Source organism: Poecile atricapillus, chromosome 12 (assembly GCF_030490865.1).
Source record: "Poecile atricapillus isolate bPoeAtr1 chromosome 12, bPoeAtr1.hap1, whole genome shotgun sequence".
NCBI lineage: Eukaryota > Metazoa > Chordata > Aves > Passeriformes > Paridae > Poecile > Poecile atricapillus.
The window spans coordinates 2582002-2608448 of record NC_081260.1 but is presented as its reverse complement, the minus strand read 5'-3'; the positions used below and the strand labels follow the sequence as shown (position 1 = coordinate 2608448).

Below are 26447 nucleotides of genomic sequence, written 5' to 3'. Positions count from 1 at the left end.
AGAATTTTTGTTTGCCTTGATTCCATTAATTTAGCTCAGGTTTTTCCATTGCCAGTTAAGTATTTACCTCAGAAATTACAGGAAATGGGAGTTAAAGGCTGTTCTTCTCTTCTGGTGTGGTGCTGTCAGACAGGATTTCTTCAAGGCTCTGTGCCTGTTCTCAACCCTGAACTTGATCAGTGTGATGGTGCCTATTCACAGGTCTTGCTGTGCTGTGGAAAGGGGATTTGAGCTCCAGTCTGTTGATATTTCTCTATGGGATAACAGAGGAATTAATTGTTTTGGGGACTCCTCTGGTGTCCTAATATGAGAGAAGCTGTATAACCTTTTTGTATTTAACAACCTTGCTTTCATTCAAATAACTTTTCATGTAGTCTTTGATTATGAAATGGAGGATTGCTCTTTATTTCATTATGTGAAAGGATCTTCTATATTCTGACCTGCAACAACATTAGTGTTTATTTGTTCTTTCAAAGAGTTTGGCATGCAAAAGTGTTCTGCAGATTAAAAGGGGATATAATTCAAATTCTGTGCAAACCTTGTAGAAATAGTTCAGAAGAGCAAATGTTAGCTTCCTTTTGCTTTAAATAAAAAAAAAAGAAATATTTGATTGCAAAATACTGGGAGGAAGTTTTGTGAATTCCATTGAGACATCCAGCTCAGCTGGGTTGCTTTTAAGTACAGCAATTTTAACCAAACATAAAGCTAATATTAGCACTCAGCACCACTGCCATGTTATGAAAAGAGAGAAGAGACAAATTTCAGCTCTGTAGGTGTTAGAAGAGGAGTGCTTGGGAGAGAAATGTGCTCATTTCTGTGAGCTGAAGAGGAATTGCTGGTCTACAGTGCTTTCTCAAGAGGTTTTTATCTCTCAGGTACTCGTGGGTACTGTCTCCAGCAGATATTTGGGTTGTGCTGCAGTTGAGGATGTTGCTGATAATGCAGGTGATGACATGCAGAATATGTCTGGACTGTGCAAGTGAACTTCCCCCCTTTCTGTGTGCCTGGGCAAACCCACAGCAATTCTTTCCACTGCCTTTTAAAACTCTGGGGGAAACTGCTCAAAATGCAGATGCCTTCAGGTTTTGTGATGTAGATCTACCAGGTGGATATGAAAATTATTCTCACTTCCTTTTTAAAGGCTCTTATTAGTAATGTTAATAATAATCTGAAGGCAGTTTTTAAATGTTTGAAGTATTTTTTTCTCTTCTTCTCCCCACTTCCCTATTCCCTAATTTGTAGTGTTGTATGAATATGATGGAGAATGTGAATCTAGCCTCTAATCCTGCATGTGGCAGCACTGTACCTTGCCTTTAAGAAGTCTTACTAATATTTCAGGCAGCTTTCTGGGCTGTTAAGAAAACAAAATTGATGACCAGGATGCCTTGACTCTTGCAAACAGCTCTGTATTTGGTGTAAAGAAGTGCTGTGGTATTTCTAGTGGGAGAGAGAGATGTTCCTCCATCAGAAAATCACTGAACTGCTCTTTGGGAAAGTAACTGGGTGTTTGGATCTCTTAAGTGTTCTCTTAAATTTCCCACTTTACATTTTTACAAGGCAGCCCAGAGGCCCTGATGTCCAGAGCAGACTCTCCGAAGAAAAGCAGAAAACCTGTTGAGCTTTGCCCAAGTTTTAAGAGATGCTTGATAAAGCAGAAATGTTTTGTGAGAATGGTTTTTTGGGGCAAACAAGGATTTAATTGGGAAAACACACAGCAAGCTCTCTGTGGAAAATATATGTCTTATAACTGGCAGGGGTGAAAAATTTCATGGATGTCTTCTAGCTGTCCTTTGCTACTGTTTTGTTGTTTTGTTCTGTCATTACAAAGCTGTGTTGGATAACTGCAAATTAAGGAGTTACCCTTTATCTTAAGAGCTGTGCTCACTCTTCCTTTGTGGGAAGAATTTTCTTGAATTGCTTCATCATATTAAGTGTGAGTGTCAGTGTGACACAAGTGATGTGCAATAGTTTATTCCACAGCTGTAGTGAGTCTGTCACATCTTTGAGCCCTGAACATCTGCTGCCCTTCCAGAGCAAACAAAAGGTCACTTTGTCCTGGAGAAAATGCAGTACAAAGTAGCTTACCTGTATCTTTCCTGGACCATGTGTAATTGTGTGTGGTTTCCTCATTATCCCATTTGGGAGCCCTTTGTTCTGCTTGCTTGTGAGGTTAATTGCAATGCACTCCACAGACCACACAAGCTGTTTATGTTAAAGTTTTTCTGCTATATAATTGTGTCAGCACATGAACACCAGCATGTTTTTCTCCTTACTGCAGTCCTGGCCTGATTTCTTTGTTCACTATGGAACAAAGTGAATTCTGTGTCTGAAGGATTTACATCCTTATTGTGGATTTTTTTCTAAAGGCCCCTCTTTCTGAGGGGTTTGCATAGAGAACTCTAAGGTCACGATGGCTGCTGCAAGTCACCTTCCCCCAAAACACTCCTGTAAGCCTTTTGGCCAATTCCTTCTGAGTTTGACAAAAGATTTTCAGGTTTTATACCTCTGAATTTACAACATGAGGTTTCCAGTTAAAATACAGAGGCTGTAAGGTGGCTTCAGTTTTATCCTGAAAACTCCATGGAATTAGAGGACTCATGGAATCACAGAGGACAGGTAGGTTATGAAATTCTCAGCCACAGGGGGAAAATGTAAGGAATACACCCCCAGTTTAATTTGGTTACTCACCCACAAAACAACTGGAGTTCATTTCTCCTTGTCCTGCTGCTTGAGAAATAATTTGTCTCTTTAAATCTTCCAGTTCAGTAAAATTCACTTTCAAAACAAAAGCCAGTTTGTGTGCAGCTACTGAAGAGCCTGCAGTTACAATCTGTCTTGACTCCTTTTGTGGGGCCCAGTTGCCTGTCATTGAACAAATTATTGTGATTTTTGGTTCCTTTTTGTCTCCACATAACTGCCAGTGGTATTGTGAGCCTTCAAAGTGAGCTGTTAGTATGGCTTTTTATGACAGGATGGAGTCTGCTCCAGGGCTAGTGAGGTCTTTTCTTCTTTGCAAGATTTGTTGTATTATTATGACACACTTTAAATTTTTACCTTAAATATTTATAGCCTATCTAGATGTGTGTACACAATCTGAAGGATGGAAGAGGAAGGCAGGTGCGAGGAGTACACAGGGCATTATCTGTGTTTTCAGACACATGCTCAGGTTCTGCATATCTGGATTTTCTTTTTCCATGTTCCTTCCCCCTTTTTTTGGCTTCTCTACTGGTGAATGTATAGCAAATGCTTCCTTACTTTTCTGTTTCTTCCCTTTTTCTTCTGTGGCACAAGGAAAAAAGTGCTCAGGCTTCTGAGGAGCTGGATTAAACACATGAATATGACAAAATCACTTGTCACCTCTGTCAGCCTGCAGTGGGATTTGGCCTTCTGGTCACAGACCAGGCATGTGTTATTCATGAGCCAAAGAATTCTTTCAGACTCCCTGCATTTCTACTGACTGCTAATTCCATAAGTTTCAGAACAGGAATGGTTGGCTAAGGAGGCAGGACACAAGGGTTGAATTGCAAATTCTGCCTGCATGCAAAGATAACGATATCTCTCAGATCAGTGAAGCATGTTCCTATGATCTTGGTGTTTGAGCTCTTTCTGGGGGCTCAGATGGAGTTAAATAATTGCAATAAACCTTTAGAAATTGTTAGCTTTTGGAGGAGTTTCAGGTGAAAAGTATTTAAAATTGGCTTGGGTTTTTATCCTACTGGAAAAAGTGTAGTTCAGGTCATCATTAAATTTGAAGAAGCCATGAAGCCAGGCTCTTCTTCCCTCATCTGGAGCACATTTTGGAGCTTCTTTAGCAGTCTTGCCTCCAGAGGGGATGGAGATTTCTGTGTGTATCTCCACAAATGGAGCTGTTGGGTGTGTATGTTTATATTGGTCCAGAGATAAATTCAGTCATCTTCATGCCAGCATTTCTCACTGAATTATTGTCAAAAGAAAAGTTTGCTGTGGACCGGTTTTATCTTGTTGGGGTTCAGCCTGTCATTAATTTATCATCTTTACTAAACAAAAAATGTTGGGAAGAGCAAAATGAAAGATAAGGCTTTTTGCCTTAAAAAGTGATGTAGTCCCATGGGGGAATAAAGATGATATTGCACTGTCAGTTTAAAACAGTGCAGTCATTAAAAAAATGTTTAAACTCATTTACTCATGATTCATTCTAGGGCAACCTGCTGTTAAATGTGGGCAATTGAGTTGGGATAATTTCATGGGATGCTGTATTTGCTTTCCAATAAATTCAAGCAAGGATAAGCTATTAATTCAAACCCAGAAATAGAAAATGTACAAATTCATATTAAAAGAGTCTTTTTAATGGGAATTGTTATCAAGCTTTCAGGCATTAGGCAGAGGAGGGAAGCCTGTACAGATATATTGTGTAAGACAATTGTTTTTCATGGTAGATTTTCATGGTCTACCAAGGTGTGCTTAAAGCTTTTTGTTCTGTGCCAGCAAATACAAAAAGAGAACTGTGAATTTATGCAGAAGGATGAAATTTTGTTTCCATTACTATGAACGTGATCTCATTGACTTAACAAATTGAGTAGGAAAGGCCTGTTTCTAATAATGGCCTCTCATCTCTTGCTATAAACTTTGTAAGATTAACTTTTCTCTTTTTAAATTGCTGGAAAGCAGACTGTCTTGATTGCTAATGAAATGCAATACCATGCTGCCTTGTTCTTATTCAAGCTTTACCCTCCAGGAGTCAGAACAACTATAACCTGAGACCAGGCTTTAAATTTCATTTAAAACTCTATTGGGAAGAATTATATTGATGTAAAAGAAGACATTTCTGCAAAATTGTAGGCTGTTACCAGTTAAATTAATTGTGAGTGGAGAACAGCAGTTTAAAGAATACATCTCTTTTCTTTAAATGGACTTTAAATATATCTGTAGTTCTATTTCAAAACTACCTGTAGTGTAACACAGTCTGGTGAGGAGTAAAATCCCTGCAGAGAGATTTGTAAGGATCTGCAGCAAATGAAGACCAGCTGCATTACAATATCCTTATTTTCTCTTGAGAGATGTCTCCCAGGAAAACCTGCACTTTGTCATGTTGGTTGTCACTGGAACACAAATAGCAGTAGATTCATCTTTATTAAGAACAAAATGCCACCCCAAAATGGAGTTTCAGTATCTCTGAAGGCAAAGTGGAGTTTGGTTATACTGGGGGAGGGAGAGGGATTTGAGATTTCCACAATTCCCATCTCTTTGAAGGGGACCTGAGGCTGAGGGACTCTCAGACTGCACTGGACAAACTCCAGAGCAATGTTTGAAGTAGGACCTGATCTTTCAGCTGTTTTCTCTTTTCAGTCACTAACAAACCAGCACTAACCTCACCCAGGTGCCCTCAAATCTCTTGTATCTCCTCTCAGATATTATCTAAATTATGCTGTGTTGAGAATTTTGAGGTGTTTTTTGTAATGTATTTAATAGGAGACATGGGGAAAGAGGAGAAAATTAATCCCTTCCTTGTTTGCATTTAAATCTTTAGGCTAAAACACTATCTAAAAAAATTAACAGCACAGATTAAAAAAAAAAACAACTTATAAATCTGTAGTTTACAAAAATATTTTCGAAAGTCCAATTACTCTGCTTGGTGAAGTTCATACCTTCCACTATTTGCCATAATTTGTAAAACTGAGAATATTGGATACTGGGACAGTCATTAGAACTCCTGGAAGTCTGTCTTCCCCCTTGAATTTGGACTGAACTTAAGAATGACTTTATCACTCTTTTCTCTCAAAATCTAGTTTTATCCAGTTAATTTACAGTTTTTTCCCCTGGGCTTTTCAGCTCTGACAGATGTCCCTAAATACAATTGAGATCTAAGTGGGTATCCAAAACATTTGGTGGAGAGATCTGAAATATCTGTATCAATCTGGCTCCTGTTTTTTGTTTCTTCTCATGTAAAATAATTTGTCATCTACCCACAAGTTTTTTTCCAAATACTAAAAAAAAAAGGCCAATTTTAAGTAAAGTCAACTTGCTGTAAAGTATTTTAACATCTGCTGTGATTTCAAGATTGTAGGTCATAGCATAGTTGTTCAACTGCTAAAAAAGTTGTGTCCTTATTTTCAAATCTTAACAGTTAGGAGCAGTTTGAATTAAGAAATTCTGTTACATTTATGAAGTTTGTCTGTAAATTGCCTTTCTTGTTGGCAGTGTAACAATGGTGCACTAACAAGACTTAGGAATTTTATGTTTTCTGTGAAATTTTCCATATTTTCTTGTGCTACAGGTGTGCAAATAAAAAACTGCTGAAGTTGGTGTGTTTACATATCCATTTGTTTGGGGTTTCACATCTGCAGGGGGCCACCACTGGGTGATAGGTGGTGGATGTGACCAATGTTTTTGAAAACTCGTATTTGTACAGTAATTTGTATTGTGTTATAGACTGTACAGAAAGTCTTTTTTGCTGCTGTGCCAAACCCCAGGGTTAATGCTTATACCAGGTTAATGTTTGGGGTGATGTTGCAAAGGGAAAGCATTATTTAAATTTTAGGGGAGTATTAACAGAGACAAAGGAGGAGTTGGTTTATTTTATTTGACTTCTGGAGCTTTGGTTTAATCCAGTCCAGTGACCTAGTGTTAGCAAAGTGCAGGTGAGTGGTTTCCTGTGTAACAGAGCTTCTTCACACTGAATACTGTCAGCATCATGAAGAGCAAACAGCTCCAAATAATGACACAATTTAGTAGCACTGTGTGTGGCTGCTGCTCCTTTCCTGGGCTTGCCTTGCTGTCCTGAGAGCTCAGCCTCACTTCAAGGGCCTTTGCAGTGTAATTTGTTGAGGATAGAAATCCATATTTAAAAGTGAGATAGACAAAGTAACCCTGCAGTCCCAGCAGCAAGGATTTAACAGTGGAAAACATTGTGCTTGAAATAAAGAGCCAACTCACCTGCACCAAGTGCTTAAGGACTAAATATGACAGTAGAGCAGTTTCAGAAAAAAATAGTCATGCTCCATAGATGTTTTAATGCAAATGATCTAATTGGTGTGCTCCTGCTTTCAGGCCATGAATATATTGGTTCCCTTCATGTTTAAATATGCAGTGGACAGCCTCAACCAGGTGTCTGGGAACGTGCTCAACCTCGGCGATGCCCCAAGCACTGTGGCCACCCTGGCAACTGCTGTCCTCGTGGGCTGTGAGTGCATTTCCAAATTGTGATGGGAGTTAAGGGTCTGCAGGGAGGGATGGGCTCAGCAGAGCTCCTGCCCTTTGCACAGCTGGCTGTGAATCACAGAATCACTGAGTGCTTTGGGCTGGAAGGGTCCATAAAGTTCATCCCTGGGTAGGGACACCTCCCACCATCCCAGGCTGCTCCAAGCACTGTCAGTCCTGGCCTTGGACACTTCCAGGGATCCAGGGGCAGCCACAGCTTCTCTGGGCACCTGTGCCAGCCCTCCCCACCCTCACAGGGAACAATTCCTGCCCAGTATCCCACCCAGCCCTGCCCTCTGGCAGTGGGAAGCCATTCCCTGCATCCTGTCCCTCCATCCCTCATCCCCAGTCCCTCTCCAGCTCTCTTGGAGCCCCTTTAGGCCCTGGAAGGTGCTCTGGGGTCTCCCTGGAGCCTTCTCCTCTCCAGGTGAGCACCCCCAGCTCTGCCAGAGCACCCAGAATATTTTAAACAATTTCATAGTTACTCTGTGTTGATGTCTGTTCCCAGTACTCTCTGACCTTGCTTCTGGTATTCCAATTAAAAAATTAAATAATGCTTATAGAAATTATTCTTGATTATAAATCCTGCCCTTTCTTATAGCCAGCTGCAAAAGAAACTGATTTAAATGTGTGCACAATGGTTTATAAATGAAAAATTGCATAAAGCTTGGGCCAATTAAGTATAAATTACCTTTGAACTAAAATTGTTGAAAATATATAAAGAATGAGTCTAGTGTAATTTCATGCATGAAGGGAAGTTGAAAATATAATTATTTTCATTTTGTAAACTTCTTCATCCCTTTTTAGATGGTATCTCAAGAGCTGGGGCAGCGTTATTTAATGAAGCGAGAAATGCAGTATTTGGAAAAGTAGCTCAAAATTCAATCAGGAGGATTGCCAAGAATGTTTTCCTGCACCTTCACAACCTGGATCTGGCCTTCCATCTAAGCAGGCAAACAGGAGCACTGTCAAAAACCATCGACAGAGGCACCAGGGGCATCAGCTTTGTTCTCAGTGCTTTAGTGTTTAACCTGGGACCCACAATGTTTGAAGTGGCTCTGGTCAGTGGAATTCTGGTAAGTGTGGTTTAGTCATTGTTGGAATTGTCTCATTGGGGAATGATGCTCTTACCAAAGTCTACTGGGTATTAATAATGATAATTGAATTTACAAGGTGAAAGCAACTACTGTAAAAGACAGCAAACTGTAGTTTTCAAATATCAGTTACTTTAAATCAGCTTATTTGAAATTATTTTCACATTTAAAGCCTCTCTTCGGCCAGTTGCATTTATGTGGACAATTTTTAATGTTTTTCTTCAGAATTGTTGGGAGAATGAAATTAGAAAAGTAAACTGTGCACACAAATATACCCAGGTGAATAGTGAGAAGACAGAATAAAAATGTTGTGGTTTAGTGTATTCACGGATAGAGGTGGGGAGTGATTATTGGCTCTTTCCTGAATACTGATCTGTACTTATCCAGAACTTAAAAGTGAAAATTAGCTTTTGGAAAATAGGCTTCTCCTGGCAGGTTTTAAGCTTAATACCCTGAAATTTAAACATCTATAAAAAAATAATAAATCACACTTTCTGTCCTTGAAGTCAGGATCTTGGGGTATTATTTGGGTGCAAAAAATCTAAATCTTGATTATGTATCTCAGACTAAATTAAACACAAGAATCTGGTTCTGTTTATTGGCCTTTTTGGAAGGATTTAATCAAGTTTGAATGGAGCAGTGAAATGCCTGTTGAGGTTGGGTTAGGTTTTCTAACCAGTGGAAGTTGCAGACCAGGCTGGCTGTCAGCCAACCCTCCTTAGGGCTTTTCTCTCCTGATGTGCCCTGAAGTACAGAAAACGCTTCCTAAGTTGTTTTGCAAGGCCATTTATTTTTTCTTCTACAGTCTTCAGATCTCTTTCAAAATCCACTGAAAAAGCATGGAAACAAATACTTATTTGTGAAAACAGCACAAGCATCAGCAGCATTTATGTTTTCTAATGTGAAAAATAACTTTGCAGTATTAAATACACTAGCTCTTGGTTATTGCCTCCAATCTTTTCATCTAAATCCTTCTTACTGCTTTCCTTTTGAGTTTAAGCCTTTATTTAGCCTTAAGCTGTTCAGAGCAGGGATTGTTTGGGAGGGACCATCATTTCTTGTCTTAAAATTAGGATAACTTATATGGAGACAATAGCAAAGTTTTGAAAATTATGGTGATTCTTTCTATTTTCTTTTTTTATTATTATTTTTTATTTTTATTTCTTATTTTTATTTTAAATCTTCCAGTATTACAAATGTGGTGCTGAGTTTGCTTTGGTCACTCTGGGGACACTGGGAGCCTACGCAGCGTTCACGATAGGAATCACACAGTGGAGGTAAGGCAGGCCCTGCCCTCACATTCCTCAGGGTGCTCTGATGCCTCAGCCTGAACTTGTGATGATGCCTTGCAGTGGCTGCCTAGAACAGAGGCCAGGCAAAGTAAAGAGAATAAAGTGGGGATTTATTAAAGTCCTTCAAACAGGTTCACCTTGGGCAGTCAGAAGCTTCTGGGGATCCACCCAACATGGACGATGGACACGAGTTTTTCAGACAATTAGAAATTTGGTCCATTTATGTATCAGGGGTAATCCTCCAATTACAGCTTCAGGTAATTAAGTCATATTCCCCCAGTTTGCTCCCTTCCAATTCACTTTTGTCAATACTTTTTGCGCCCTGAGGCAGTAGAAGGTACTCAGATTTCAGGCCTAGAGGAATTGTTTTGTCTGACCAAAATGTGAAGACAGTTACCTGACATTCTATATGGAGTTTAGTGTTACACACTAATGCAGTACAGGATTTGAAAAATAGAAAAGCTAAAATCTAAGGCATCAGTGACTGGATCAAACCTTCCTTTCCCAGGACTAAGTTTCGAATTGAAATGAACAAAGCTGACAACGATGCCGGTAACGCTGCCATTGACTCGCTCCTGAATTATGAGACTGTGAAGGTAAGGCCAGTCTTTACTACCAGGCTCTTTGTCTTGCTTCTGTCAGCCTTAGGGAAGTGAGTCATAAGATTCATCTTTAAAGGGCATATTTGGAGCAATAGCATATTTTTAAGCATTATTCATTTGAAGAGTAGTGCGTGGCATTGACAAGAGTAGCAGGAAGGTTTTTAGTGGGGGCTGGAAAAAAACCTCTTTGTTAAAAAAGAGTGAGAAGTTTCTTTCATGGCTGAATTGCCTTGACCATCAATTCCTGCAGAGAGTAAACTTAGTCTTGAAGAGGAGGTTTAGGTTGGATATTGGGGAAAGATTCTTCCCCCAGACTCCCAGGAAATGGGCACATCCCCAAGGTTTCCAGAGCTTCAGGAGTGTTCAGACAACACTGTCAGGCACAGGGTGGGATTGTTGGAGTGTTCTGGGCAGGAGCTGGACTGGATGATCCTTGTGGGTCCCTTCCAACTCTGGATATTCTGTGATTGTTTCCTTCAGTTGTTAGAACTGTTGGAGAGGAGCTCTGTGTGTGTGTCAGTGCACTCAGTCTGTTCATACTGGATTTTACAGCCCCTTAAACAATCCAACATGTTTGTCACTGTCACATTTACCATTTTTGTTTATATTGTAGTATTTCAATAATGAAAAATACGAAGCCCAACGGTATGATGAGTTCCTGAAGACCTATGAAAAAGCCTCCCTGAAGACTACCTCTACTTTAGCTCTCCTCAACTTTGGCCAGAGCGCTATATTTAGTGTGGGTTTAACAGCCATCATGGTGCTTGCCAGCCAGGGCATTGTTGCAGGTAACTCACCTGTCTGTAAGCCTAAAATGAGTCTCCTTTGCACCATAACAGAGGTGTTAGTTTTAATTTACTGAGGGTTGATGTGATAGTTCATTTTGAGAGGTTTTGATTGAGAACTTTTTGCATAAGTTTTGTCTATTTCTGCTTCTTGGAGTATTATTAATTGCATTATATCTCTCTCAATGACTCTTTCAATTATACTATGAATTTATCAGAAACATAAAAGTTCAGCAGTTAAAGAAAGATCCCAAGAAAATGTAACTAAAGGAAGCTTTTCTTGAAGGTTTTTGACAGGCACTTCTATAGATAAAAATATTTCTGTGGACCCTCTACAAAGATCCTTTATTTTTGCCCTTCTCCCTTCCCATATTGGCAAGACTCAGTGTATATAGACCCTTGTGCTTTGTCTCCAGTGGTTTTGTTACCAATAATTCACTTTCCTTAGATTAATAAGGGCACATTATTAAAAGAATTGCTTCCATCTGTTCTATACTTGTTTAATTTACTGCATAAAGTAAAGCCTGCTTGGTTAGGAAGACACATTACAAGCTTCAAATACAGAATTAGGGTAAGGCTCTACTAAAGTAAGGTGGTTTTAGAGTAAAAATAATGATGCTTTAAAGACTGTTAGCATCCAGAAGTGTTTGAAGGGCAGACCTTTATACCATGTGCTCCTTCTTGCCTCTGCTTTGCCCTTTTTAAAGATGCCAGGGCAGTGAAGGGTTACTCTGAGCAGATCAGTCAGTAGGTGCAGTTTATGGCTGTTCTCAGGAAGATTTAGAATGGCTTGAAGCAGGATGGTAGGAATATGGCTTTAAATCATCTTTCTGGGCCTGTTTCAGCTGAACTGACCTGCCACTTACCTTTAGCTGCTGTGACATCCCGAGTTTTCCCTTGATCAGCCTGTTTGATACTGAGCTGCCCAGAGGTTCTCAGTGTGTTTTGGCAGCTCTGTGGCACATACAGCATGAAAGCTCTCTCTTGATCATGACAGAGTCTATCATTTGGATTTGTATTTGTGCTTAAGATTGTCTTTCCTGATGTATGCTTCCATATATAATTTCCTCCCCTTTTAACTTCCTTAGGCCTCTCTGTGGATTTTACAATCTGTGCTGCTTGCCTTATTTGCCAGTGCTATTATATATTTTTAAAAGTGAAATCAACATGAACATTGCCATTCGTTTCAGGCACCCCTATATAAAATCTGGGAATGGGTTCTGGGGTTTTGTTTGTTATTTAAACATCTGGGTTTAGAAAGAGGATAAAATAAATTGAGTTGAATTGACTTGATTTTTTTCTCTTGGTGCATCCTAAAAGGAAAACCCTTCAAGTCTCCTTATTCTCTCAAACCCCTTTTGTCTTAAGGAAGCCTTTCTGTTGGAGATCTGGTAATGGTGAATGGATTGCTGTTCCAGCTTTCTCTGCCCCTGAACTTCCTGGGAACAGTGTACAGAGAGACAAGACAAGCACTGATAGATATGAATACCTTGTTTACACTTCTCAGTGTAGATACCAAAATTAAAGTAAGTAGTAGCTTAGTTTCCCTAATTGTCTGGGTATTTAACAGGGCTGTGTGCAGCAATGCCATCATTTCACTGTGTTCTGATCTTCCAGGTTTAATTTCTATCCATGAAAGAGTTGTTGTGTGTGAGGTTGCTGTTCTGGCTCCTCTTTAAGTGCAGTTACTGCAATAGCAGTTGTTTTTTTTCCTTTACTTGTAGAGAAGCAAAAATTGCTTCATGAAAGCTGTGTTTGTATTGAGATTTTTTTATTTAAGTATTCATGCCTCTTGCTTGAATTTTTATTGGTAATTAATGATGCAGAATATATTGCAAAAGAAGTTATGAGGCAGAGTGTTTACAGCAGGAATTTTTACCTCCTTTGGGGAAAAGGAGGAGCAAACCAATGTCACTTGTGCAGCAAATTATGGTTATTTTCCACATATCTGAGCTGGAGTGTCTGTTTGCCTTTTTCTGAGGTGGGAAAGGGACTGTTGAGCTTGTTGAAGTGTTGGAGATAATTTCTGGGCAGCAGATAAAGTGGAACTCTTCTTTTCATAGGACAAAGAACTGGCTCCACCCCTGCAGATCACCCCTCAGACTGCTTCCATCGCCTTTGACAATGTGCATTTTGAATACATGGAGGGGCAGAAGGTCCTTGCTGGAGTGTCCTTTGAAGTCCCTGCAGGAAAGAAAGTGGCCATTGTAGGAGGTAGTGGGTCAGGGTGGGTAAATGGACTAAATATGCCAATCAATGCAGAATTTAGTTTTTTAAATATGGTGCTGCTTGTGTTTGCTTTTTATTTTGTTTTTACATCCATTCCGATCGGAGATTGTAAATGACAAACCAGGATGTGACATTAACTTCAGTTCTTTTCAATTCTAGGAAAAGCACCATTGTGAGGTTATTATTTCGTTTCTATGAACCTCAGAAAGGAAATATTTATGTTGCTGGACAGAACATCCAAGATGTCAGTTTGGAAAGTCTGAGAAAGGCAATAGGAGTTGTGCCTCAGGTATTCCATGTTTCCTTCTCCCCAGACAGTCCATTGGAACAGTAATTCTAGTCTATTGTAATAGTAATTCTCAGTATCTGGCACTGGTTCAGTGAAGGCCAGTCCTAATGCAGTGATGTTGCATGGTGACTTTCAAAGGAGCTAGACTTTTTTCCCCCCAGGAAATATTGTGTTTTTATATGCATCATCATATAGATCCAATTTCTGAAATGTGTTTAAGCCTCCCCATGAGAAACTGCCTCCAGCTTTAAGTGATTTAGCTTTATACTTGATTACCACCTGTAATGAGTTAGCAAAGTGGTGAAAGTATGCATGACATACATATTTAGGACACAAAATATATTAATCCCTTTTTTGGGAGAAGAAATTTCCCCAAACACTTTTACCTTCAGGCTGCGTAAAGGAAAATACAAGCCATTCTATATTGATTCTTTCACGGGCTGGGGACAGTTTTGAAGCTGTTGTTGATGGTTTCTTATTTAAAATGTGCTTCCCACAAATGCAGGATGCTGTTCTCTTCCATAACACCATCTACTACAACCTGCTCTACGGCAACACGGGGGCCACAGCAGAGGAGGTGTACGCGGTGGCCAAGCTGGCAGGGATCCACGATGCCATCCTGAGGATGCCCAATGGCTACAACACCCAGGTTGGGGAGCGAGGACTCAAGCTCTCAGGTTGGCTCCCAGCTTCTTTGTATCACTTTTTCTGCCACAGTTTCATGCAGAGTTTAGTCCTCAGGTTTGCTTTTAGCTTATGACACAGAATCTTTAAGGTGGGAGAACAACTCCAAGAGCAAGTCCTACCTTTGACTAAATCCCACCATGCCCACTAAACCACATCACCAAGTGCCACATCCACTCCTTTTTGGATCACTTCCAGGGATGGTGACTCTACCACTGCCCTGGGCAGCCTGTTTTGATGCATGACCCTTCAGTGAAGAATCTTTCCTAACATCTGACCTGAACCTCCCCTGGAACAGATTGAGGTCATTTCCTCTCATCCTGTCTCTTGTTCTCTGGGAGCAGAGCCTGATCCCCACCTGGCTGTCCCCCTCCTGTCAGGGACCCAGAAGGGCACCCCTGAGCCTCCTTTTCTACAGCCTGAGCACCCCCAGTTCCCTCAGCTGCTCCTCATAGGACTTGAGTTCCAGACCCTTCCTCAGACCTTCCTGTCTCTGGACACATTCCAGCCCCGCAATGTAAAGAGGAGCCCAAAATACCTACCTGTAAAAGCTAAATATTAATATGAAAGTCTGCAGTTTTAGGCAGCTGTAGTCTGCAAGATATTCAAAAGAATGTATTTTCAGGGAATAGTGTTAAATGAGATTATAAGTGAGGCTGGAGGTGCAGCTAAGTAAAAATTATTTTTCTCATGATCTGTTTGGGTAGTGGACTAGAATTGGGAACTTTATGCGTGCTTCAGGTCCTGATCGTGCTGAGGAATGGAGTGGGTGCAGACAGAAGTGCTGCCTGTTGCAGAGGCAGTTCTGAGGGTGATTTCTTTCTCTGCAGCTGCTGCAGTCAGGAGTCCTGGTGCCTTTGAAACAGGGGATCAGAGGGTACAGCCTGTACCCAGAACAGGAGTGCCGGAGAAAGTGTGCATGCTGCAGAAGGGGATTATGCAGAGACCTAGAAGGGAAATAAAATATGTGAAGCACAGATCTGGATGAGGGAATAGAAGGTGCTAAATAGGTACTGGCAGAACTGAAGAGAATCGTGCTAACAATGAAAGATTTGTCTTGTGCTGCCTGTCTCCCCACACTTATAATTGCTAGAAAGAGGATTTGACTGACAATAGGTTTGAAATGTCTTGGTGTTTATAGAAGAGTAGAATGGTTTCAGTTGGAGGGAACCTGCTAAAAATCATCTAGACCAGCCCTTCTGCTGCGAGCAGGGATATCTTTCACCAGACCAGGTTGCTGAAAGCTTTAACCTCATGTTGAGGTTTAGATTGGATTTTAGGAAAAATTGCTTCAGCCAAAAATTTGATCAGGCTTCTTGGGACAGTGGTGGATTCCTCATGCCTGGAGGGATTTAACAGCATGTGGATGTGGCACTTGGGGACATGGGTCAGTGGTGGCTGGGGGAACAGTTGGGCTTCATGGTCTTGTGGGGCTTTTCCAACCTGAATGATTCTGTGTCCCTTTCTGAGTCTGTAGCATTGTGTGTGGGTATGTTGGAGTTTCCTCCTGACCTCGAGACTCCTGTAATGGAGCCTTTCTGAAAATGGGTTCTGCCTTTCCTCCATCCTTCAGTTTGTGCTGCCACTGGGATGGTCATAAGCACCCACCTGCCAGTGCTTCCACAAAGGTGGTGTTGAGAAAGGTAAGGGAATGGTGTTCTTTTCCTGCTTTGTTTGTATTTAAAGAGGAAAGAGTATGTAAAATACTCAGGAGAAAGACAGTGGAATTCTTCTGAGCTCTGAGTAGGCATCTGCCACTGAAAGAACAGCTTCAGTTTCTTATTTGCAACAGTTAGGTGAATAGTGACAAATGCCAGTAGTAAATAAGCTTCAGGAATGTGTGCAGCCAGGGTCCAGGAGTCTCAGGCCAGTGCTCTCAGAAATGGTGTCATTGTTCAAAGGATTGGAGATATCACATGGAAGGCTCTGAGTTCCTTCAGTGGCTCTGTAAAAAGCTACTGCTAATTGGAATCTATAGTTCTCTCGATAGTAGATTAGCTCCCTAAATTCTTATAAGGATATGTATTGGATTCATTTCAGAATTAGTTTGTGGGATTTTTTTTTTTAGTTGTGTGAGGCTTCTACAAGTCTAAGTAGAACACAAAGTCCTGTTTTTTTCTGTTATTCTGTGGCAGGAATAGAGTGAGTAAAAGCTGTGTGAATTGAAGTGGTTCTCTTTAAAATCCAGGGGTTTATGTGCACAATGGAAAAACAAGATTTTAGCTGCAATGACAGATTTGCCAATTTAAATGGTGATGTAGCATTTTGTGCAGTTCTTACTGTTCTCAAGGATTCATTCATCAAGAATAAAAAACGAAAAACAAGTTATTTTGGTTGTTCCAAGTAGAACCCACATCAGTGTTGTCTAATAGATGTGTAATAAATAGGCAGAGCTGCAACAGCCCCAAGTTCCTGACTTTGTGAATGGAACAGTTACTGTGCTGCTGCCCTGACTGTGAATGGGGAACATTAGACAAGTGGATCTGCTGCAGATATGAGGGATCTGCTTACTGAAATACGTCTTTCAAACATGGATATTGTCAAGCTGTGAGTTTTGAAGATGCTGTACAGGGGAGAGGGGGGAGAGCACACTAAAAAACAGACTGAGTAAATCAAACAGTTCTAATTTCTCCTGAGTTCTGCCAAAGACAGTTTAAAATGTGAACTGCAGCATTACCACCAGCCTTTTAAATGGTTTATGAAAGCATGTTCTCTCCTGATAGGAATGGAACATTAACAAGAATATAATGGTATTAAATGGAATGTTTTGAAGTCTTGAATAAAACAAAGGAGGACAAGTGCACAAATGTGACGTGTTCGCATCGCATACCAAATGTTTAGCAGATTTTAAGTTCCCAAATGCACCTGTTTTCTTGTCTGTAAAAGTTGCCCTGAGTTATTCTTGAGTAGATGTTGGCTGTAAGAATTGTTTAGGAAGGAAACTAGTCTGAAACTGGGTTATATCAGAAACCACCAGGCTGTAGATGGCAGGCTGAAGGTGGTTTTCAGTATAATATTAACTGTTCTTGGGTGAAATTTGCCATTATGGGGTGGAAAGTTGGATAAATATCAAGGAGAGACCTGAAAGACACCATGTGTGAGCCCTGAAATCCAATACAGCAGGTATGGACAGAGCAGTGGTGGGAGAAAACTGGATTTGTGTGTTCAGAGTTACTGGATGGAGGAGATCTTGGGCTGAGTGAATGGGCTCCTACTCCCAGGTGTACACAGTGAGTAACTCTACAGCATTGTTACTCACCTGTGTCAGACTCTTGCCTTGGAGCAGATACAAAATAGTTCTCTGTCCTTTTCCAAAAGGATGAGTAATCTTGAATCACTAAATTTACCAGGGAGCAGGAACTTGTGTGCTATCTTATGTAACATGTCAGACATTTGTCAGCAGTGACCATGATGTCTATTAAAAAAAGGAAAAAAAGCCAACAGCCAACCCTCAAAAATCATGTCTGCTTTTGAATTTAGACTATCACAATTGTAACTTAATATTTTTTCTTTTTTTTCCTCTTTCCCCCTCATTCAGGAGGAGAAAAGCAAAGAGTTGCAATTGCTAGAGCAATGTTAAAGGAGCCACTTATTTTTCTCTATGATGAAGCCACATCATCTTTAGATTCAATTACAGAAGAGGTAAATTGGTGTAAAAAATTCTGACATTTAAGTGATGCAATGATGTTTGATTCTGATGCTTTTCCATGTTCTATTCCTCTCAAAAGTCTGTTCTTTTGCAAGGGTTTTCTCAGTATTATTAAGAGATGCTATGTCTAAGCTGTTACCCTAAAGAGCAAAGCAGAGATGCTCAGTCCATCTGCTTGGAGATAGTGAGGAATATCAGCTGTCTCTGGGATGTTTTCTGTTTCCACTCTGGAAGTCCCACTCACCTTGATACATTCATCCCTTGAAGCTGGTGCAGGTGGCCATGAAGTGTGAAACTTTCCAGTCCACTTCAGAAGGTGTTTAGATGCCATCTAGCATCCATCAAAAAAGCCTTCTAAATAGTTGGCACATAATGCAGGAGAAACCCCCCTTGTTTGTTGTGCAGCACATGCAGGTGAGGTAGGTGTGACCTGCAGTGCTGGTGTTCATTTGTGTTCATTCCACAGGAAGGGCTGTGACATGGATGTGGGGACACTGTGACAGGAGCTGCATCATCCTTCATAACAACATTTTTGTTTAAGCACAAGACTCTCAGCACCAGCAGTAATTTCCCAAACTAAAGTCATCAAAAATGAGCTAAGCTACAGCTCTGTTCACTTATGCAGGTTATTGAGTGAATTTATTGACCTGTAATCTCTAAATTACTTCAATTTTCCAGATGCTAAGAATGCAGAGGATGAACTGTACATCCATATAGCACTGAAATGTTGCACAGCTGCTTCATGGGTCAGAAATGTCCATATCACACTTAATTCTCAGAGTTTTCCTCTCTTGTTTTGCTCTATCTATGCAAGAGTCATAAGCAAAGCAGAAAGTTTCAGAGTAGAAATGCACTTTGAAGACAGCAAATTAAAATGAGGCTTTTCCACAAGAGTATGGCTAGGAATGGAAATGTTTTCTGACAAAAATTTTTAGGGAAATGAAGTGGACGCTTCACTTACAGTAGTGAGGGCACAAATTCCCACTCAATGTTCCTTGCAGAGGGCTGTGGTTTGGAAGGTGGTGTAGAGCTCACAAAGGAAACACTGGATAAATAGATAGATAATTCCCAGAGTTATTCTGCCTTTGTTCCACATTGACATAATAGTGAGAAGGATTTTTTTCTTTAACAATCATGGGAAAACATTAATATTACAACCACAAGGAGTTCTTATTTTCAGATGCTTTTACTGCTGTTTGCTGCTTGTGTAGCATGGCTCCGTGGGGAAGTTTTTCCTGAAATGAAGTGACACTTCTCTTCCTTTGTCCCTGGGGATAGCTGTGTTTTTCTGTGAATACAAGCTTTTTTTTTCAGCTTGAGGCTTTAGCAAAAGCACAGATATTTCATGTTTGGGACTCTTCTGTTTCTCCTGTACGTACTCGTGGCTGTTTGTTATTGAGAAGCTGTAGCAGTACCAGAGATGATTTTCAAAACTTATTTACAGTGATTTGCATATTTCCAGCAGCATTTTATTTCTCCTCATCTCACTCAGGAGTAAGAGATTGTGTCTATTCCAATCTTGCAGAACATTCTCAAAGCCATGAGGGACATGGTGAAGCACCGGACATCGATTTTCATTGCCCACAGGTTGTCCACGGTGGTGGATGCAGATGAGATCATCGTGCTGGATCAGGTGAGGGCTCACCTGGTGCTCTGTGACTTTCACATCATGTCAAGGTTTGGTTTAGGGACTCTCTGTGTCCAGTTTGAATTGTTACACTCCCACCAAGCCACTGGAATTTTTTTTCTTTGGAAATGAACAGTCTTCGAAAATTCCAGCCCAAGCTTGGCATGTGGGACTGTTTTGTATGTTGTTATTTTTATGTCTTACTGTTGCATGTTTTTAATCTAATTTTCTGCGTGCTTCTGTCAGTTGAAGTTTCCTAATGTGTTCCCCCCATTTATGCTTCACTCTCATTGCTCAGTATGTGTTTTTCACATGCATCCATTTTTTCCTCCCAGTGGAGAGGACAGCATGTTCCGTTTCCATGCAGATAGAACTATTGCAGGATTGTTCAATCTAATTATGTTAAAAATCTGAGCACCATTCTCTGTTGTACCTGTAGAAAAGTGTGATTGTTCCCTTTCTGTAGGCTTCTTTTCTAAGAAAAAACAACATATTTCAACATTTGCTTCCCTAATATCAGTGTTCAGCTCATACTCATCCAAAGTCCATTTTTTTCTCTATTATCAATATCTGGTAAGAGATTTAAAATAAACAAATGTCCTTATGGTAACTTCATAATTATTCTTTTAACTGATAATGCTGAAAGTACAGTGCTCTAATCTGCTGATAATAGATGTTAAATTTATCTCTGCATTCATTTTTATCAGTTGCTATTTATAAGCTTGTGCTCATAGGTGTCTTTAGTGACTTAAAATACACACCTAAAAGCAAATAAATTATTCTTACTCTACATTCAATGATTTCATGGACAATTAGAATCATATCTTTTGAAATGGTGGCATTTGCTACACAAAACACAGCTTTATATGAATCTCAGGATGAAGTAGTGGAATAAATCACTTGCAGTACTCCATGGAGATTTTATTTGTTTTTGATCTGCTTTGTATTTTCAGCTTTTGCTGAAAAACCCTCTCTTAAGGTGTATCCTTCCTGCAAGTGCACGTTAAAACATCTCACAAACATTTTGTAACATGTCACAAGGCAATTGGCAGCTTTTTGTTTTCCATGCAAGTTTTCACAGCTTCCTAAGAGCGTGTTTTGTGTTGTAGTGTAACTGTTAAATTAAAAATAAAAGCACAGCCTCAAACTGTGAAGGAGCCAGGGTGCTCCCTTTGCTGAAGGTTGGGATTGTGGATGAGGGAGGCAGCTCTGCCATCCCAGCAGAATTGATGTGTTAGCAGCCAGGTAAATAAGGCTCAGGATCAGGGATGAGACAGGGTGATTGTGGCTGGTTTTGCTTAGCAATGATAATCATGGAATCACAATTCCAGCACCTTTGCTGAGGTAAAATCAGAATCATTCCTGAGTGGGTAAACGTTGGAATATAATGGTACAGATCCTGATGCTGTGGAGCTGAGCAGAGAAGTTCCATTTTTGAGGATTGGTCAAGAGTTACTAAAAAAAAGCCATAATTTAAAACCTGGTCTCTACTCCAAATTAATCACTTAAAGGATTTAAGTAAACTCTACAGTTCTGTTGATCAAGTGAATGTTTGTTCAGATTCCACTGGCACAACTACTAATAGAACTGCCAAGACCCAGATTTTTTCCCAGCTTGTCCATCAGCAGATGTCACTAGGAGGGAGATTTAATTGTAGGTCAGAATTTAGAGCTGATATCAAATCCATGTGCTTGTCTGTATAATGTCATGCTTTCCCAGAAGGAAAAGTAGCTGGAGAATGAATTAAAATGAGTTTAATTTGAAGTCAGTGAATGTGTCTCTCAAAGTAAAAAATTAGTTTGGTTTTTTGAAGACTGGTGGTATTTCTCTGTAGGGTTGGAGTTCTCATGCAATTCTCCTCTCCAGCTCTTCCTTTCCATGCTGGTAGTCAATAAATCATCTCTGCTCCTGAGAACAGCCCAGAGAACTGAACTGCTCACAGTTTTCATGATGGTGATTGCAGTGACACAAGCTACAGAGCACCCATAAAAGCACAGTTTATAGTAATTGTTTTCAGGAATTGATCTTAGATGTGCTTTGCTTGTCTAACACAAACCCCTCTCTGTCTGCTCTGCTCTTTTAGCTTCTTCACGTGTGTTTGTTACCGAGCAAAGGCAAATCCATGTTTATTTTGGTACATTCACATGACCTTTGCAGGAGTAGTTGAACACTTTGCTCCTCATACAGAGCTCTGTGTTTACTTTAGATAACTCCTCCAGTTTAGATAGTAAAACTTTCCATGCTGGTGGGCTTTAGATTTTGTCCAGATGGACAAAAGGCACCGGCAGCCTGAGAAGAGCCCAGCTCCTTGTTTTCAGCTGGTGGTGCCTACACAAGTGAGTGCACTGTGCAGTCAACCCTTGCTGTTTCAAGCTCCTCCTCATTAATAACTGCTCTAATCCATACTGTGAAACTGTGGTCCATAGGCTGGCCTATTCCTAAAGATGTGGGAATGTGGGTTCCTGATTTCCTGCCTTTGTCTTGCAGGGTAAGGTTGCAGAACGTGGCAAGCACGCAGAGCTCCTGGCGAATCCCAGCAATCTCTACTATGAGATGTGGCACACACAGAGCAGCAAAGTGCTCCACAGTCACAACCACCCAAACTGGGAGGAGAGAAATAACCAGACATCCAAAGAGGAGGAAAGGAAGAAGCTAGAAGAAGAAATTATCAACAGTGTGAAAGGCTGTGGGAACTGTTCATGCTGAATAGGATCCTGGATCTCATATAGCAGGTTAAAAATGCACAAGAATACAGTGAAATGCAGCTCTTGTTTTTAAGTCACCATTCAAAAACTTCTGGGTTTTACAATTTTTGGATTTTACAGTTTCACAGAGGGACATAATTTCAACCAAAGGAGTTCTATTTTTGCATCTTTAGGAATCTCTAATATTCAGTGGCATCTGCAAGAGCTGAGCTTTTTCAAAAACTTTAAACTTCCCGACCAAGGGTGTAATTTATGGCAATTTTTAGGCATTGATAAATTCTCCTGGTAGTCGGCTGATGTGGATTATTAAATTGTAAACAGACTTGTCCTTGATTTACATTATTTCTCATCATTGATGGTTGATAAATGCGTCATGTTTTAATTGTAATTGGGCTAATTTGAACTCATTTGCTAGTGAGGAAGATGCCTTTTAAATTCTTCAGTGGTGTTCTGGTTTAAAATCTTCCTTGTAAAGGGTAAGAGCAGCCTCAACAAAATATTAGGCTTCTAGTAGCAAACTAAATATTGGAATTACCCCTCTCACCTTTCAGAAGCACCTTTCATACTGCACTATCAGGAAATGGATTGGTATTATTCTAAAGGAAAACTTAACATTATTTTTAAGTGAAAAATGAATATATCCAAGTTCAGGATTCTGTATCCATAGCATCTGCTGTAGTAGTCAAAGCAGAATGCAGTCGCTCTTTCTAGTTCAGTCATGGTCTTAGGGGGCAATTAAGATTCAATAAAGACTTTCATAAATTTCTATTATCTCATTAATGTATGAGAAAATGACCTGGATAATGCTGAAAGCATTGCTGTAATAATCTCCTCATTTCAACAGCTAAAACTTCTCCAGTGGGAGGAAACCTCAGTGTTTGGGATCTGCAGGACACTGTGGGTGTGTCAGGTTTGGGAGGGGGCTCAGGGGTCATGTCTGGGAGAAGATGCCAGAAGCTTCCCCTGTGTCCAGCAGAGCCAAGGCTGAACACATCCCAACAGAGCAATGCACTGCTGGGATCATGGATTTGGGAAGGGAGGAAAAGCCTTCCAAGTGTAAGAGCAACTGGAGCCAGAGAGAGGAGTGGGAATGTGGGAGAGCAACAGCCCTGCAGACACAAGGGCACGGAAGGAGGGGCAGGAGGAGCTCCAGGTGCTGGAGCTGAGATCCACCTGCAGCCCATGGGGGGTCCACAGTGAAGCAGAGATGCTCCTGCAGCCTGGGAAGGAGCCCTGGATGGAGCAAGGATCCACCTGCAGCCTGGGAAGGAGCCCTGGATGGAACAAGGATCCACCTGCAGCCTGGGAAGGAGCCCTGGATGGAGCAAGGATCCACCTGCAGCCTGGGAAGGAGCCCTGGATGGAGCAAGGATCCACCTGCAGCCTGGGAAGGAGCCCTGGATGGAGCCAGGGGGATGTTCCCAGAGGAGCCTGGCTGTTGGGGAATCCCACACTGGATGAGGCTCCTGGCAGGACCCGTGGAGAGAGGAGCCTGTGGTGGAGCAGGTTTGCTGTGAGCCCCTGGGGGACCCATGCTTGGAGCAGCCTTTTCCTGAAGGACTGTACCCTGTGGCAAGAGGACACATGGAAAAGACACACTGGGGCAAGGGAAGAGAATGAGGAGGAAGGAGCAGCAAGGACAACGTGATGAACTGACCACAGCCTCCATTGCTTGGAAGGAGAGGAGAATTCTGAAGTTGAGCCTGGGAAAAAGGCAGGGATGGGAGGGAAGGTGTTTTAAGATTTTGTTTCCTTTTCTCATTACCCAACTCACACTTCTAATTTGCAGTAAATGAAGTTAATTTCCCCAAGTGGAGTCTGTTTTGCCCATGACAGTAATTGCTGAGTGGTCTCTCCCTGTCCCTGCCTCACCCCACGAGATCTTTGTTCTGTTTTCTTCCCTGTCCAGCTGAAAGGGGAGAGGCTGGGTGGGCACCAAGCATCCAGCCAGGGTCATCCCACCACAACAGGCTTGTATTTTTAGGCCTTGTCACTCCAGGGAAATTTACCATCTCTTTAGCACGAGCTATCCTGGTGTCATTCTTCATGTTGAATTTAAGAATTAAAATCTTTCTCTTGGATGCTGAAAAATAACTTTGTTATTTCTGGGGAATTACACCGGTATAATTACACTGATACAATTACGTTTGTAAATCAGATGCAAGATTTCTCAGTGTGGGCACTAGGGAAGGGCTGAATTTGGTGCTTCTGGAAATTTAATTGCAAATAGCATTTATTTTTTTTTGTTATACCCTCCCCTACAACTAAAAATAGGAACATAACTTAAAAGGAGTGAAACCTTTGCTAGTTACTTATTTTCTCTCTCTTAAAATGGTGGGTGAAAAAACAACCTGGCGTCAATCTCCAGTTAAAAATGATTCCAAAAGCATTTTAATTTTCATCCTTGGAGTGCAGATGCAAAGTGAAGTCCAGTTAATGTCGTGGCAGTGCAGAATTCCTGCTTACAACTGTGCCTTTATTTTCCCTAATTGTCTGCTGGTTGAGCTGCTGACAGCAGTGAGGGGACTGTAATGGTGCAGTTATCTCCCAGCTGCCAGAAATAGCAAAGGTTTATTGAAAATCTTATTTATGAGGAATCTCCCTTTCTTGCATCGTGACAAACCCCAAACTATGGCTCTTCCCCCACTCTGCAAGAGCTGATTTCTGGAAATTATCTGTCTGCTGTTCATGCAGCAGGTAACAGGCAAAGGTTGTAAATAGTAATATTTCAATCCTGAGATTGTTTTCCTTTTGGCACAAAGATGAGAAATTACTCTGGTCTGAAATGTGGTGAGAAAGGGGTTTTCTCAATGAAAAGTTCTCCATGTGCCAGGGCTTGGACATCCCAGAAGGTCCTGACAGGGTCACAGAATTGGGAATTGTCTGGAATCAAAAACCACTTTAATGCCAAGTTTGGTTGTGTTTGTGAGGGACAATTTCAGATGAAAGCTGATGGATTTTATCACTGGGGATGGACTTTGCAAGGACTGAGAGTCTTGGGCATTACAGGTTTGGAATGAGGATGATTTTCAGGTGGCAAATGCCAGGAATGATCAGTAATTGTTTAAATCTATAGGGTTTGATGCAGCTCTGAGGCCATTACGTGTCTCTGCCATCCTTTTGGTGCCAGTGGATGTGCTGCAGCTCTGTCCAACTTTAAATGGAATGACAGGAGGGAGCTCTGGACAAAGGCAGTTCCTAAAACAAGAGGCCACTCATACAGAATCTGTGTTTTAAAGAACTGCAGTGAATTTGTGGAGATGACTGAAAACTTTCCCACATCATGGAATTGCTTGATAAACATTCCTGGCTTGGTGGTGGCTGTATTGGGGTGAATTGAAATGGGTGAATTATCAAGCAGTACTGGATGAGTCTCCTGTCTGCTGTAAAGTCAAACTCGTGCTCTTTTTCTTCTTTTTTCATTTAAATTTTGAGTTTTTATTCCTATACTGTGACACCAAAGTGTCACCTCTGAAGCAGATGCTTAAAGCACTGAATGGGAGAGTGGTGGATTTGGAGAGACTCCCTGACACTTAGGACAGTCTGCCTGGCACCTCTCAGAAAAGCCTTACAATTCTCACAAAAACCTTTTGATTTGGGGGTTCTCACCCAGCCTCAGTGGATCTTGGTAATTCTGCTCTGCTGCAAACTGAAATATCCCTTGTCTAAACAGCAGCTTATCATATTCTGGACTTGTAGCTGGTTGTTTTTCAAAATTCAAGTTATCTACTCCCATTATAAAATCTTTGCTTGCAGTTTAGAGTAGAAAAAGACATCCATTTTTTTTTCCTCTTAATTTTCTGTTTTTAGAGGAAATGTTTTTGTAGAAAATGGATTTTTAAAAGGGGCTGCTGCTCGCAGTGTGTAGTGATCTGTTAACTGAACTCACAGAAATCAATCCTAATTCACATGTAAAAACTTTTTAGGCTCAGGATGACTAATCACAACACACAAAATTTGGCCTATTTTAACCTCCAAGTTAGGAAACCAAACGAGTTATTGGCAGGGAGGTTGTGCTTTTTCCAAGTGGATGTTCAAAACTTACTCCTTGCACATGATCCCTCAGGTTATCTCAGCTCTTCTGTTCCATAGAATTACAGTTACCTACATCTCTCAACACTGAGTTTTTGTTCAAGTTTCTTTTCAGAATGGAAATGTAAAACTTAACATTGTACAGGAAGGTGACGTGTTCCAGAACAACACAGAAAGCTCGGTTGAGATGAGATTGTGTAACCCTTCCTCTGGAAGACTCCTGTCCTTCATCTGTGTGTAGATAATTCTTACTAAATAAAGGATTTATCTTTGTGAATAGAAA

At 40.8% G+C, this 26447-nt stretch overlaps 1 protein-coding gene across 2 annotated transcripts in view; it reads left to right on the top strand.

Moving 5' to 3' along the window:
* Window positions 1-22898, top strand: part of ABCB7 (ATP binding cassette subfamily B member 7) — a 35551-nt gene extending 12653 nt beyond the window's left edge. The window contains exons 5-16 of one of the 2 annotated variants that reach the window (XM_058847669.1): window positions 7027-7159; window positions 7984-8252; window positions 9459-9547; window positions 10071-10158; window positions 10778-10952; window positions 12318-12475; window positions 13013-13176; window positions 13338-13467; window positions 13973-14144; window positions 17690-17793; window positions 19326-19433; window positions 21915-22898. In XM_058847669.1, the coding sequence (XP_058703652.1) occupies window positions 7027-7159; window positions 7984-8252; window positions 9459-9547; window positions 10071-10158; window positions 10778-10952; window positions 12318-12475; window positions 13013-13176; window positions 13338-13467; window positions 13973-14144; window positions 17690-17793; window positions 19326-19433; window positions 21915-22133 (1809 nt within the window). In that variant the 3' untranslated portion in view covers window positions 22134-22898. Of the gene's footprint in view, window positions 1-7026; window positions 7160-7983; window positions 8253-9458; window positions 9548-10070; window positions 10159-10777; window positions 10953-12317; window positions 12476-13012; window positions 13177-13337; window positions 13468-13972; window positions 14145-15724; window positions 15805-17689; window positions 17794-19325; window positions 19434-21914 lie in introns of those variants that run through there. The other variant, XM_058847670.1, reaches the window with a different exon arrangement.
* Window positions 22899-26447: the final 3549 nt, after the last annotated feature.